This window comes from Bos indicus, chromosome 17 (genome assembly GCF_029378745.1).
Source record: "Bos indicus isolate NIAB-ARS_2022 breed Sahiwal x Tharparkar chromosome 17, NIAB-ARS_B.indTharparkar_mat_pri_1.0, whole genome shotgun sequence".
NCBI lineage: Eukaryota > Metazoa > Chordata > Mammalia > Artiodactyla > Bovidae > Bos > Bos indicus.
In genome coordinates this window covers 37,180,764-37,197,664 of record NC_091776.1, presented here as the reverse complement: position 1 = coordinate 37,197,664, position 16,901 = coordinate 37,180,764, and the positions used below count along the sequence as shown (strand labels likewise).

General features: G+C 34.7%; 1 protein-coding gene and 1 non-coding gene across 5 annotated transcripts in view; one reads left to right on the top strand and one right to left on the bottom strand.

The window, feature by feature from the left end:
- Window positions 1–16,901, bottom strand: part of FSTL5 (follistatin like 5) — a 935,726-nt gene that overhangs the window by 74,424 nt on the left and 844,401 nt on the right. For all 4 annotated transcript variants that reach the window (XM_070769158.1, XM_070769157.1, XM_070769159.1 and 1 more), the window contains one exon: window positions 10,556–10,705. In XM_070769158.1, the coding sequence (XP_070625259.1) occupies window positions 10,556–10,705 (150 nt within the window). The remainder of the gene's footprint in view (window positions 1–10,555; window positions 10,706–16,901) is intronic.
- TRNAW-CCA (transfer RNA tryptophan (anticodon CCA)) lies at window positions 3,938–4,010 on the top strand. The gene has a single exon. It is a non-coding gene; the product is annotated as a tRNA-Trp (tRNA).

Sequence of the window (16,901 nt, the reverse complement as noted above, 5' to 3'; positions counted from 1 at the left end):
GGCAACATATTAAAAAGCAGAGACATTAATTTGCCAACCAATGTTCATATAGTCAAAGCTATGTTTTTTCCAGTAGTTATGTATGGATGTGAGAGTTGGACCATAAAGTAGGTTGAGCACTGAAGAATTGATTCTTTTGAACTGTGGTGTTGGAGAAGACTCTTGAGAGTCCCTTAGTCTGCAAGGAGATCCAACCAGTCAATCCTAAAGGAAATCAGTCCTGAATATTCATTGGAAGGACTATTGCTGAAGGTGAAGCTTCAATACTTTGGCCACCTAATGCAAAGAGCCAACTCATTAGAAAAGAACCTGGTGCTGAGAAAGACTGAAGGCAGGAGGAGAAGCAGACAACAGAGGATGAAATGAGAAAATGGAATCATCAACACAATGGACATGAGTTTGAGCAAGCTCCAGGAGATGGTGAAGGACAGGGAAGCCTGGTGTGCTACAGTCCATAGGGTCACAAAGAGTTGGACATGACTGAGCAACTGAACAACAACATCTACTTCACTGGGAAAAGTAATTGGCAAAATTGAACATCATGCCCAATAGCATAATAATTTAATCATTTTTATTGTTTTATAGTATTTATGCTTAACAAGATTTGTTATGAACAAAGCTTTTCTCTAAATATATTACAAATGCAAATTTTTTAAACTTCATGACAGTCTGTCTGTTGATGTGTGCACTATGCTATCTCATTTGTATAGATAAAAATAAACCAAATAAACTCATTGTACCAATGTCCATCCCTCCAAACTATAAAACTCTCACTTTCCTCTCAAATGCTCTCATGCTCATCATCCAGGTGGCTTAGTGGTAAAGAATCTGCCTGCCAATGCAAGAGACATGAGTTCTATCTGGGTGGGAAGATCCCCTAGAGAAGGAAATGGCAACCCAGTCCAGGAGTCTTACTGTGGAATTCCCATGGACAGAGGACCCTGGAGGGCTCCAAGGAGCCTTGCAACTGCAAGGAGTTGCAAATAGAGTCAGACATGACCTAGTGACTAAAACAACAACCAACGTCCACTCTTTCCAACTGTAAAACTCCCATTTTCCTGCCAAGTACCCTCATACCCACCATCCAAAATACAGATGAATGGAGGTCTCCAATATTATTCCATTTATTAAATATTTTTTAAAAATAATATGATTCTTTTTTTAGTTTAAATAATATAAAAAATGTCCTGGGATTCCCTTCCCATCTATTCATCTCTCAGTGCTTTTTTGTTGTATATACTCCATTTGGAGACCATTGATATATATATATGTTTTTCGTTTGTTTCTGCAGCCACCAAGCATATCTCATAAAAAATAAAATTCAGAATATAATGTTCAGAAATATAAGATTGGGAAAAAGGATTACACATATGCTTATCTTTCACTTCAAGATTAACTTATGCACATAGAATGTTCAAGGATTACTTATTATAGTTTGCATTTGCTGATCAACATTATTTTGCTAGAATAACTGTTATCAAACTTTGCCTTTAGAAGCTTAGAAATGAGATTTCTAAGCACGTGTATGTGCAGCACGTGATTCAACCCCCACCACCATTATAGAACAAAGGGGATCACTTTTAATCTGTTGAACGGTTCTGTGGGACTTCGTTTAAATAAAATTTTCTAACACTATATGTTGGAAATTTCTCTCTCATCCCACAAACACCATTCTTTGGTGTATACAGCAGCCTTTGCTTGTCTTGCTGACATTCAGATAATTAAGCCACCAAAATCCTTCTTTCAAAGATTTATTGACTTATTAGACATATTCAGAAACATCTTTAAAATCATTATTGTAATTAATTAACAGTAGCTATCTACATATACAGATCCTAAAATCCATATTTCATAATTTCCCATGTAAGCACCTTTTCAGATTGTTATATTATCATGATGAAGTAACTTCTTATCCTATTCCTTTGTAAAAAAATGTGTAGAATATACTACACAACGCAATAACAAACAGCTTTACTTGTAGTTTTATAAACATATTGGTAATATTTTTCTTTAATATTTTAAAACATTGTTTCAAACATCGAATAGGATACAATTTACTCAAAGTATGAAGGTTTTTCTCTTTGCATATCTATAAACTTTAACTCCCTCATACTTCCAACATACCTAGTGAGATACACATTTATCAGTACTTCTTGAAGGGGTGCACCTATTACAGATAATTTAAAACTGATGCTCTATTGGTTATGCTCCAGTTGTATCAACTTCTATAAAGATGGCATGTTTAGTCAGAGTGAAGTTCTGAGGATAGCAACAAAGATACACAGAACTTGGAGTTTAGCCTTGACATGTAGGAACAGTGAAGCACAGCTTGTTTATCAGTCTGACAAGGAGAGTACCAGCTGGCTAATTAAGTGAACTTAATTTAAACTAATGATGTAGATTCTCAGGATAATGTGCTAACAGCTAGAGGAGACTGCTGATGACACTTAAGAATACCCGAGGTGTTACAATAAGCCACATCTGCATCCAAGCAGAACCTGATTTTGTTCCACAGAACACAAAATGAGGTCAGTTTACTAGTTAATCTTTTATGCAAGAAAACACCTGCATGCCATTCTTACAAAAATTATTAATGAGAGAAGCAATAAACATTTGACGTTTAAAGCAATACCAAGGTTATAGATTCCTTTAAGAATTTGTGAGCTTTCATTTTTAAGCTGCAGGTAGAAATGATATTAATGTAAACACTGAAAATTAACATACCTCCACGGTAAGAATTTATCATGAAGTTTCTAAAAACATATGTTGTCAAGAAAATATTTGTCATTTTAACAATAAAATGTAGCAATATTGTTCAAGTTTTTTAAACATTTCTTCCTAAGATTACATATTTAATTACCAATTTACAAAGTTAAATACAAAAGAAATAAAGAAAAACTCAGAAATTATGATTTCTTAGAGAAAGTCAGTATCAAACACTAGAACTGAAAAACAAAACTTGGAATATTGAATTTAAATAAGTGTAGTGTTATTTTTCTTACTTTCCTTTTTGAAAGTAAGACAATTTGATTTGGACTTCACTCTCACATCACTCTGTGCATTCTATAAAAAATTCTATAGTAGTTTCTATCATGTTTGGGAGGGGATTAACTAAAACTTGATTATAATTATTATTCTTAGTTGCCACTGTATAGTATACTCAGGTTAGAACAAAAGAAATCAACAGAAATATAGCACAGAATCAGGAAGGATAACTTCATTAGGAGACAAAAGAGGTCAAATTGACAAAGGTGCTTTACTTTTTACAAGATTAACTTCACTACTTGCAGTTGAACGCACTCTGCTCCTGGATGTAAATAAAGATTTAAATCACCAATAAAGCTATTCACTTTCAGTTTTTGAAGTAACTACAAATACGATTTCTTTGACTGGTTTTAAAACTTGAATTACTTGGATTATTAATTTATAAACAGACATTTCAATGTCTATGTCTATTAAATCTATTATTTACATGTCATTTATTAAATTAAGAAAAGCCTTGAGAGAGTTCAGAATTCTAAGAGATGATATATTTTCCAGTATAAAAGTAGAGTCATTAGGATATTCCTAATTCATCTTTAAACATGTTCTTTTGAGGACTAAAATTCACATACTCTAAGGTCATGTTAAACAAATATAAGGATGTGTTATTTCACCAAGCAGTCAGAAGACTTATGGAATTCACCTTCTAAAGAGGTTCACAGACTGAAATTATAAATTGTTGAAAACAGAGAATTTAAACAAACTCAAAGATAGAAAATTTGAATTTGTTTAAAAGATAATTTATGGGATATATATCTAAAATTTTAGGTTGATATTTTAGTCAACAATATGCCTCAAAAAGTAGTGTCTTATCAGAAATAAGGATAGATTGAACATACTCTGTATGGAAATCTTCATTCCCTGTATTAAGGTAGCCTCTACCTTTCTATGGGCTTTCCTGGTGGCTCAGAGGTTAAAGCTTCTGCCTCCAATGCTGGAGACCCAGGTTCGATCCCTGGGTCGGGAAGATCCCCTGGAGAAGGAAATGGTAACCCACTCCAGTATTCTTGCCTGGAGAATCCCATGGACGGAGAAGCCTGGTAGGCTACAGCCCACAGGGTCGCAAAAGTCAGACATGACTGAGCGACTTCACCTTTCTTTTTTAATTATTATTATTATTATTTTTTTTTTACTTTACAATATTGTATTGGTTTTGCCATACATCAACATGCATCCACCACGGGTGTACATGTGTTCCCCATCCTGAACCCCCCTCCCATCTCCCTCCCCGTACCATCCCTCTGGGTCATCCCAGTGCACCAGCCCTAAGCTTCCTGTATCCTGCATTGAACCTGGACTGGCAATTCATTTCTTATATGATATTATGCATGTTTTAATGCCATTCTCCCAAATCATACCCCCCCACAGAGTCCAAAAGACTATTCTATACATCTGTGTCTCTTTTGCTGTCTTGCATACAGGGTTGTCATTACCATCTTTCTAAATTCCATATATATGCATTAATATACTATATTGGTGTTTTTCTTTCTGGCTTACTTCACTCTGTATAATAGGCTCCAGTTTCATCCACCTCATTAGAACTGGTTCAAATGTATTCTTTTTAATGGCTGAGTAATACTCTATTGTGTATATGTACCACAGCTTTCTTATCCACCTTCACCTTTCTATAGAATAGATCTGTTCAGAATATCCCAAATCATTGTAGCTACTGTTTTACACTTCCTCTTCCCAGGAAGGAATTTTTAATAGGAAAAAAATCAGACTCCATATTACATCTGTTCCTTTCACTGTGGTTAGTCATGCTGGCTCTGCATCTTTTGTAAAAGAATGTTGCCTGTTGTTCAGCCACTAAGCCACTAAGTCATGTTCAACTGTTTACAACCCCATGGACTGCAGCATGCCAGGGCTTTGAACCAGCTCTGAATGCGGAATAGGGCCCTCACCAGATCACTATCATGCTTGCACCTTGATCTTGGAATTTCCACACTTAGAAACTTGAGAAATAAATTTCTTTTATTTATAAATAATGCAGTTTGCTGTATTTTTGTCTGTTTTTTATTTATTTAAATTGTATCAGCCTGAATGGTGATATGAAATGACAGTGAAAATGCATAGAAAGTGAAATATTTAGTAATAAGGCATATTTAATCACTTGTATGCAAAAGTTAATAATATATCTGTTAGTTTAAGAATAGTCATTACGTTCAATTTGCATATAATATTACTTTTGTCTGTTGATTTATCAAATATTTCTCACTTTGATCATATGTCAATTTTTTCTAGTAATATGGTAATAATCACTTTACAAAATTGTAAGCAATCATATATGTTTTCCTATTTTTAATTTTTTAGTCAACTTTTTAACTCATTAAGTAACTTGCTTTAACTAAACACTTTGTGCCTTATAGTCCCTTTTTGAAACCTGATGTTAATATTGTTACATCAGCTTTTATGTTTTGCTGTTAGTTTATGCCTGCATCACCTGGGACTCTTTTTTTTCATTTTGGAAGTGTATCTATTTTAATATACATATTATTAGATATTCACTATTCAGTTTATTATTTTTTATTATAAGCTAGTTATTTTATTCCATCCTCTGTTATTATAATTATATACATATTTGATTTTATTCTATAATTTTTTTTGTTTTTGCTTTTAATTAATTTTTGTTTGAGTATAGTTGATTTACAATGTTGTGTTAGTTTCTGCTATACAGCACAGTAACTCAGTTATATATATATAACTGTTTATATATATATATATATATGATAGATTATATTATATAATATATCTTTTAAACAAATTCAAATTTTCTATCTTTGAGTTTGTTTAAATTCTCCTGTTTTCAACAATTTATAATTTCAGTCTGTGAACCTCTTTAGAAGGTGAATTCCATTCTAATTTAGATTCTATTCCCCTATAGGTCATTACAGCGTATTAAGCAGACTTCTCTGTGTTATATACCAGGTTCTTGTTAATTATCTATTTTATATACAGTAATGTCTGTATATCTTTTGTTTTATTTTTTGGAATCATTGCCCCCCTCATTTGTTTTCTATAATTTTGTTTAAAATTTTGGCTTAATTTTTCAGTTTTATATTTTCTCTTCCTTATTTCTTCTTTTCCTATTATATTTATGAGTAGGTTGTGCATTTATTTTTATTTTTTCATAGACAGATACAATATTTAACACATACTTTCTTGAAATATTAAACACATATTTAACATATGCATACTAATTAGTAATTATTTCCAGTCTTACATAATACAAGAAATCTTAATATAAATAATATCAACCCTTCCCCCCACTTACATGTTTTTGTACACTATTTAAACACCTTTTTTGTTTTTTTGCTATTTTAGTCCTGTGTTTTCACTCTTAAAAATGTTGACCTTAAATTCAGGGAATACCATTATTACTGACAGTTAATATTTTAATAGATCCTATGTTTACCAATTTACTTGCTCACTATATATCATATTTAATAGCTTAGTTTATTTTCCTTATTCTTACAATGAATAGTTTCAACTTTATATAACTTTATTTTGTTGATAAAATTTTTCTACTGACCATATAATATCAGAGTATATTTTATTTCCACTTCATCCTTTAATAATATTTTTTCACTTTCTTTTGGTGTTCATTATAGCTATTGAGAAAAATTGCTACTATTCTCATAGTAATTCATCTACCATTTTTAGATCTTACTTTGATTTTATGTTTAATTGTTTCATGTCAATATATTTAGGTATTGATTTTTCTCTATTTAAGTTTCATTGCCCTTTCTAAATCTGAGAATTTAGAGTATTTTTAAATAAATTGTACAATAAATAATAAAATAAGGTATATGTATATTATGATATATAATAATATATGGTATATTATCAACTTTACCCATTTCTTTCTATTTGGTATATTATCAGATTTTCCTGTTTCTTTCTGTTTTCTCCTTCTAGAATTCATCCTTTCTATGTTAGTGTATAAATAGAGTCTGATATATATATATATATATATATATATATATATATATATATAAAGCAGCTATACTCTAATAAAAATATATATTTAATTAATTTTTATTAGAGTATAGCTGCTTTACTTTTCCCCCGGAGAAGGGAATACTCCAGTATTCTTGCCTGGAAAATCCCATGGACAGAAGAAGCTGGCAGGTTACAATCCATGGGGTCACAAGGGTAGGACACGCCTTAGCGACTAAACCACCACATAGCTGCTTTACAATGCAGAGCTAGTTTCCACTACATAACAAAGTGTATAAACTATAAACATACATATATCTCCTCTTTTTCTCAATTCCCCTCCCGTTTATGTCACCACAGAGCACTGAGTTTCCTGTACCATACAGTAGGTTCTCATTCGTTCCCTATTTTATACATAGTATCAGTGTGTATATATATATTAATCCCAATTTCCCAATTCATCTCACACCTCTTTTCCCCCTTGGTGTCCATATATTTTTTTCTTTATGTCTGTGTCTTTATTTCTGATTTGCAAATAAGATTATCTGTATGACTTTTCTGCTTTCCACATAGATTTATTAATATATGACTTTTTTTTTCTTTTTCTGACTTACTTCACTCTGTATGACAGTCTCTAAGTCCATTTATATCTACACAAATGACCCAATGTTTTACTTTTTTGTGGCTGAGAAATATTCCATTATATATATGTACCAAGTGTCTCCTTGTCCAACCTGAGCTGGAAACATGTATGTCCATCTGGTCACATATTTCTCACCACTCTGCACAAGTCCCTGAATGACTGCAAAATACCATAAGTACTGGTTTTGTGGTTCTAAATAAATTCAAGAGAGTAGGTGAGTTTTAATACAGAATCAGCAAACAATGAGAATCAACTGTAATTGATTTCTCTGCAGCAAAAATGAAAGAATAACACTTGCTCCAGGTAAATGAAATGACCTCACAATTATCTTGTGCAGCCAATGTAGTCAGACACAGACAACGAATATTGTATAAATTTCCATCTCTGTAATAATAAAAATCAGGCAATACTGACTTGTGGTAACAGAAATCTGCATAATGATTACCTTTAGATAGGTAATGACTAGAAAGAGTAATAAAGCATAATTATTAATATTTTAATACCAAAATCACTGGAGAATCCATTTAGACTGAGTCTGAATTTTCTAACTTATAAAAGTGTAAGTTTTAGATTCTTGTCTGAAAAATACCCACAATAATAATTACATTATATTTTAAGATTTTATCCTTGTATGTCTTTTTCATTCTCCTGGTATTTTATAGCCATTATAGTCACTTTGAAAATAATATCATTTATGTGATTTTTTTTACCATTGCCTGAATTTTCATTATTGATATTTTCTATTAATTTTAAAATTTACATCATTGTCTGAAGATAGAAGTTATATGAATAATAAATGATGTTAACTTTTCTCACTTTCAAATATCTAGTAGGTAATACATATTCAGTTGGTGTAGGTTTCTGGTTTGAACACTGAATTTAAAGACCAGCCTGATTATTCCTGAAAGAACATCTAATTTTAACCTACCAGCTAAAGACTGTTGATAATCCTTGACTAATGCCTGTAATTCACTGGCCTATGTTGCCGCTGAAATCAAAGTAAAATAAACCCGGTCAAAAATCAAGCAGTCTCAAAGACAGACACATAGGATGTAAAATATACAGAAAAATATGTTCTCCCAGTAGACACTGACCATTAGATAGACACCCATTAGATAGGGTGAACACAAGAAGTACGTAACCCTGGAGACCTTAGAATTTTCTAAAAGACAGTTATTCATCCTTTCATGACCCTACTGTTCATTCTCATATTTGAAACTGAAAAAACAATTTTATAACTCTGTAGACACCAGAGCTTTCAAATAGACACTTTTTATCTGTTTATCTGTGATACCAAGTACATCTTACAAAAGACAATTAACAAATGCATACCAAAATGGATAGATGATTGGATGAATTCATATGAAGTTGTTAAAAGCTATTATAGTGAGAAGCATGATTTTGAACTTCTTAGAATATTTTTTGTTATAGTCAGGAATCAATATTAGAGGTACTAACAGCTACTTCAAACCAATATTGAAGCAAAAAAAAAAATTATAAAAGTAAGAAATGGTTAGGTTTCAGGGTCTGTCAGAATTTTGATAGTAAACCAGTATACAGTGCCTATACCAGGCCCCGTTATAAATGCTTAAATGCTTTTATGCATTGATTGATATAACCCTTAATATAATGTTATGGGATATGTACACTTTCAAGGTGCTGCAGTAGTAATCTGCCTGCCACTGCAGAAGACGCCAGAGATGTGGGTGCAATTCCTGGGTTGAGAAGATTCTCTGAAGTAGGAAATGGCAGCTTACTTAAATATTCTTGCCCGGGAAATCCCATGGTTAGAGGAGCCTAGCTGGCTACAGTCCATGGGGTCACAAAGAGTCAAACACAACTGAGCACACACACAAAATGTGTACAGTTATTATTCTGATTTAACAGATTATATTGATACATATCTCAGGATGCTATTTTAAGTTTGTTTCCCCTGAGCTGAGAAGCCATAGATCCTAACAGTCAAAGGCTTGGAGGCTGAAGCCAGGCTGCCAGGAGGCAAATCCTATCCTTTCCCTTGCTTGTTGTATGACGGAAGTCTAGTAGATGGTCCAAGTCGGATAGTTTTGGAAAGAGCAGGAGATAAAATAGTTGATGAGTCAAACCAGAATAGTCTCCGTAACTATAATCATGACAACATGGAAAAATTACATGGCAAGATTGGAAATTTTTTTCTCTGTCATAGACCTATGCATATTTGTTTTACTACTGTGGTAAAACCTACTAAATTATTATTATCCATTAAATCTATTATTGTTCAGCCTTTGTTATGAATCAAATGATAAAGCTATAATACTGTTTCTGTGATGGTAACTGCTGATGCTGCTAAGTCGCTTCAGTCGTGTCTGACTCTGTGCGACCCCATAGATGGCAGCCCACCAGACTCCCCCGTCCCTGGGATTCTCCAGGCAAGAACACTGGAGTGGGTTGCCATTTCCTTCTCCAAGGCATGAAAGTGAAAAGTGAAAGTGAAGTTGGTCAGTTATGTCCGACTCTTCATGACCCCACGGACTGCAGCCTACCAGGCTCCTCCGCCCAGGGGATTTTCCAGGCAAGAGTACTGGAGTGGGGTGCCATTGTAACTAGGATACCTTAATTGCCCATGGACCAGGAAGGACTCTCTTTGCTCTATACATAAAAAGCAACTCTGAGGATGATTTCTGTGTAAATGGTCATGTTGGGATTATAAAGTATTCTTGGAATCTAATTGTTGAAAATAAAAGCTCTTTCAATTGCTTGTTTAATTGCTTAGGGTCAAGTAGTAGAGTGAGAGGAGAGTTTGCAGAAAACTCATGTATTTTCTATTTATTCAAGTAATGAAACAAGTTATCAATGACAATCAACTGACAGGTTACCTTGTAATGACTATTACATTAAATTAAATTTTCTTTAAAACTACTTTCACTTTCAAAAAAGAGTAGTCATTCATACCTGAACAACTTTTTGAGACTGCACGTCAACAACAAGGACTCTATCCAAAGTTGGCTGTGCGACGTAGATGAACTTGTCCTTGACATTGACAGCTGAGGCCCACACACACCTCTGGATTTCATCACCTTCAGCTTTGGGACAGACTTCATCCTAAAATTTAGAAAATATAAAATTAAATGAATATCTTCAATTATAACATGGACATGGACATATAACAAGTAACATTAATGCTGGACACTTTACTACTTTTGTCGTAGAAAGTTATATATATTTGTATATATATAAATACATATGGTAATATATATTTATATGCTATATATTTATATTTATATCAAATATATAGAGTTAAAACAGTATGCAGTACATAGTTAAGTTCATTAAATGTGTATAGAAACTAGTGTGAATAATTCTTTAGAATATATTTTCTCAAGTTTTAATTGCTCATTTATAGTAATATATGAATATTGCTATAGTCCTTTCATCCATCCCTACCTGTTCATAACTCAGTAACTGCTTAAATACATAATAAGTCCAATGTTTCCTCCCAAATCCCCCAGTCTCAAACTTCTGTACCAGACATCAGAAACCACACTAAGTACATCTAGAGCCTCTCCAAACCCAAGGTACATTCATAGTCCTTTCAAAAGCTACCAAACCCACTGAAAAAGAAGAATCCGAATTTATGGAGAATCAGGAACTTGGAAAAAATGATAAAGATTTTTTTTCATAATGTTTATTTTATTTTTGATTTGGTATTAAGGTCAAATTTTACAAAATTCTTTCATCTGAACTTTTTTTTTTTTTTTTTTTTGCTGCATTACCCTAGAACTGCCTTCTGGCTGAATATTATATTGTTTGTGCTAGATCTTCTATTTCATCCTTCAAAATTAAATAAATGTTAAAGGTATACTTATGTCCTTCTGATTTGCATCTGCAGATATTGAAAGTAGAATAATGTCATTTAGGTCTTTATTTTTGCTCCAGGTTTTCCTTTTATTCACTGGTTTGCTTTTCTGGTGGCTCAGGTGATAAAGAATCTTCCTGCAATGTGGCACACCCAGGTTCAATTCCTGGGCCAGAAAGTTCCCCTGGAGAAGTGAATGGCTATCCACTGTAGTATTCTTGCCTGGAGAATTCCACGGAGAGAGGAGCCTGGCAGGCTATAGACAGTGTGGTCACAAAGAGTCGGACATGACTGAGTGAAACACACACACATTGGGTTTGTAATTCTCTCAGTTTATTTATAGTTAGAAAAACCACTAGCAAGAGAGCTCCACACAAAATATATGTATAAGCATATATTTATTTAATGATAATATAATGATAAACACTGATTCTAGTGTGGCACTTTTTTATGATTTAGGCCTGATCTCTGAGTACCATGTCTAACATTGATTTGTATACTCTAGGTAGTAACTCCAAAGCTCAACTAAAATACTCTCTTTCTTCTCTAATTTGAACAAAAACAATTATTTTTCATCAGAGAGCCCATCCATCATTTGTATTTAATAATCATGAAACAAAATCAATAAAATGTTCATTATCAACACCACCTAAACATTTCTTTCAATGAAAAGAAAATACTGACAGTAGATAAACCATATCTGGCATTTAGTAACTAAAATGAATGCCACAGTAATTCTCAGGCAGCACAACCACAGAAGATGCTTCTTTCTTGCATAAAATTTGGAAAGTAATGTAAAAACCAGAGCACTTTGGAATGAGAAGCTCAGTATTTGCTCTGCTGGTTTTGTTCTCCACCCTTAGATCTAATTCCGAAGAACCTGGAGGGCCCACTCATTTTTAAAATCCAGTCCAGAAGTACCAAGTTCACTAAAACATCAGGGACATATAACAGTAGTGTTTCCTGAACAGTGCAGTTTTTCCAGGCTTCCAGGACATAAATAGACAAACAAAAAAGAAAACTAAATATCCAATGTATGTTTCTGGTAGTTATGGAGGGTTGGAATGAACACCATTTTATAGAATACACCACAATAATATTAAGATTACCATCAGCAGTGAGTGTCCATGGCACCCATCGGCAGGCAGCGCAAGCCAAAAGGCAGAAATCTGTTCTCAGCACATGTCCAGAACACAGTACAGGATTTTACCTTCATTCATCAATTTTCAATGAAACATTATTTTCTACACCAAACATTTTTCTTTAGAAGAATCTTGAACATCTTTGACAAGGACCTATTTCATGAGAACCAAACACTATATAAAATATGTACTTGAGAAACCTGAAAAGATGGGGAAAAGTGGGACCTAAGGTTGATGAAAGTTTCTGAATATAGGGAAGTTGTTTACAAATTCTTTGCTGTTATGTAAAATCTCACAATAAAACCTGCCAAAATAACAGAAAGTATGAGTGACCTGACACGAAACTGTCAGCCGAACAACTGCTGAACCAGGAGCAATTTCCACCTCTTTGCTACAAAACTATTCAACAGGAAAATAAACTGCTCTGCTGGGAATTATCTCCTACTTTGTATGCTGTCACTAGAAGATGTCCCTGACCAGACTCACAATCGTTTTTACAAAGCCATTAAAACTTTCCTGACAGTCACCCTAAATTTTCTTTGCTGTGCTTTATGCCATTATTTCTGATTATAGTCTATTAGGTCCCTTTTTACAGTAACAGTCCTCTTTTTCCAGATTACATAGATGAATACTTATTTCTGAGGATAGGAATAGTAGGGGAATATATTTCACATGCATTAGGCACTCAGTGGGATAAAAGAAAAGCTAAAAAATACCAGAGATGCAAAAGAAGATTAAGATAATAGGTACTGATGAGGAAAACTGTCAGTAATTATATTAAAGAGTATCATTCAATCATCTTTATAGAAACGTATACTGTCATTGAGAGTAAAAGGGTTAATACGAATTTAGAGCTAATGAGAATGAGCCAATAATAAAAAGACAATTCTAGCTCATAATTAATACTTATCTATTTCCTTGTAGGTCACTTACATATTTCATTATATATTTCCTGTGTATGAATTATCTTCTTCCAAAATTTTAAAGGAATATACCATTAGTGATAATGGAAATTTTAACTTAGCAATTAAAGTAATGTTGATGCTTCCTGATCTGCTAAACCAAACTTATAGTTTGAATAGTTGAATATATTTTGAATATTCAAAATATAGTTTGAATATATATATATATTCATCTTCTATAGGACTCAGTCCTTTTCATTTATTGTATTGATTACCTATTACAAATACTTTGCTCTTAAATCTCCAGTCTTGTATCTTTCCTCCTTTTCTTCATAGTCACTCCTGTGCCATTCATAGTGAGGATGAATGGATTTGTTACAAGCACCTCTGTTTCCCTTTCATCCAGCTCAACAGGATTCTGGCATTATTCTTTCCTCCCATCCTCTCTCTAATTACGGTTTGTCCACTATCCTTTGCATGCAGAAACAATCTGCCTACATTTAATCAATGTGCTAAGTCACTTTAGTCATGTCCAACTCTTTGTGACCCTTTGGACTGTAGGCTGGTAGTCTCCTCTGTCTGTGGGATTTTCCAGGCAAGAATACTGGAGTAGGTTGCCATGCCCTCCTTCACAGGATCTTTCCAATTCAGGGATCAAACTCCTGTCTCTTATGTCTCCTGCATCGGCAGGCAGGTAGCACCACCTGGGAAGCACACGTTTAATCTATAACTGTAGTTATACTTCCAGGTGCATTGGAACACGCACATGCCTTAGTAATTTAAGCAAACATTAATTGAATTCATCTGCTTTCCGTTCCAATAACCAATCTAATTCTCTTTATATTTTGAGCAAGTTTTCGAGAACCTTAATTTCATTTCTTGACCTTTCATTCTAAATTGTTCATACTTCAAACTGGCATTTGAGAGATCCTGGCTCTTCCAAAAGAGAGGTCTTGAAAACTCATCAATGGCCTCAGAATTTACAATCATTGGTCTTCACTTCTTGTTGGGGAGAATTTATTGGACACTTTCTATGTGAAAGATACCATGCAAAGCTATGTTTGGAAAGAAAAACATGAATATGAGTGAATGCCTGCTCTCAACTTGCTTATCATTTCTCTCATATTCAGCTGTTTCAGAATTTGGTTCTTCCTGGAATATGTTTTTTCAGTGTTGTAAGACAGAATTAGCAATCAATGGCCCCAGTCCAAATTCAGTCCACTGCCTATTTTGGTATGTGGCTTAGGAACTAAGAATTTTTTTGGCATTTTTTTAATGGTTGAAGAAAAGTCAAAAGAAGAATACTATGTGGTGACAGGTAAACATCAAATGGTATTCAAATTCACATAAATAAATATTTATTGGAACATATCTACACCCATTCATTTAAATAGTATCTATCATGTGGGGAGAGAGCACCTGACCTGCCTCTTGAGAAATTTGTATGCAGGTCAGGAATCAACAGTTAGAACTGGACATGGAACAACAGACTTGTTCCCAATGGGAAAAGGAGTACGTCAAGGCTGGATATTGTCACCCTGCTTATTTAACTTATATGCAGAGTACATCATGAGAAACGCTGGACTGGAAGAAACACAAGCTGGAATCAAGATTGCCGGGGGAAATATCAATAACCTCAGATATGCAGATGACACCACCCTTATGGCAGAAAGTGAAGAGGAACTGAAAAGCCTCTTGATGAATGTGAAAGAGGAGAGTGAAAAAGTTGGCTTAAAGCTCAACATTCAGAAAACGAAGATCATGGCATCCGGTCCCATCACTTCATGGGAAATAGATGGGGAAACAGTGGAAACAGTGTCAGACTTTATTTTTTTGGGCTCCAAAATCACTGCAGATGGTGACTGCAGCCATGAAATTAAAAGACACTTACTCCTTGGAAGGAAAGTTATGACCAACCTAGATAACATATTGAAAAGCAGAGACATTCCTTTTCCAACAAAGGTCCGTCTAGTCAAGGCTATGGTTTTTCCTGTTGTCATGTATGGATGTGAGAGTTGGACTGTGAAGAAGGTTGAGCACTGAAGAATTGATGCTTTTGAACTGTGGTGTTGGAGAAGACTCTTGAGAGTCCCTTGGACTGCAAGGAGATCCAACCAGTCCATTCTGAAGGAGATCAGCCTTGGAATTTCTTTGGAAGGAATGATGCTAAAGCTGAAACTCCAGTACTTTGGCTACCTCATGCGAAGAGTTGACTCATTGGAAAAGACTCTGATGCTGGGAGGGATTGGGGGCAGGAGGAGAAGGGGACGACAGAGGATGAGATGGCTGGATGGCATCACTGACTCGATGGACGTGAGTCTGAGTGAACTCTGGGAGTTGGTGATGGACAGGGAGGCCTGGCGTGCTGCGATTCATGGGGTCGCAAAAAGTCGGACACGACTGAGTGACTGAACTGAACTGAACTGAACTGATGCAACAGCTGAGATCACTTATAGTACTGCACATGCACGTCACGAGGTTTATGTAACAGCTGAGATCATTGGTAACACTGTGCATGTGCATCACGAGGTACTCGCTTGGTCACAGGCTACTTTCTGCAGTACACCTGTATAAGCTTCACCTTGAAAGCCCTGGCTGCTGCTGCTGCACTGAGGCTACACTGGAGTGACACCATGATTATGTTATATAAGATTATGATATGGCTCCGTTATGGCTGCTTTATGGTTCTGTTGTGGCTGCTGCTAAGGCTGCTCTGTCAGCCAGGAGAGAGGCTGTGTTATGGCTGCTTTGCCAGCCAGAAGAGTATAAACTTATCTGCAGATGCTATGGCCCCTCAAATCTTCCAGCCTCCAAGGTTGCACCTTGCCTACCCTGGATAGTAGCTACCCAGTGAAAAGGGTACTTCACAGCGAACAGTAGGACAGTATGAATAGCAAGACAGTTGCATCACAGACAGGATAAGTGATACATATCTCAATATTTAAAAAGAAAATAACTCAATTAAAAATGGACAGAGGACCTGAATAGGTATTTTTCCCAAAGACATACAGATGGACAGCAGGCCTATGAAAACAGACACTAATCATCAGGGAAATGCAAATTAAAACTACAGTGAGACATCACATCACATCTGCCAGAATGGCTGTCATCAAAATGACAACAAATAAAGAACCTGTCTGCCAATGCTGGAGACACCAGAGATGTGGGTTCAATCCCTGGGTCGGGAAGACTCCATGGAGGAGGAGATGGCAACATACTCCAGTATTCTTGCCTGGACAGTCTCATGGACAAAGGAGCCTGCCAGGCTACAGTTCATGGGGTCGCAAAGACTCTAACATAACTGAGCATACATGCAATATAAACCTAATCTTAGCTAGATTATATAGATAGGTACCATGTATCTATCTACATTATCTGTGTATCTATATCTAAATAGC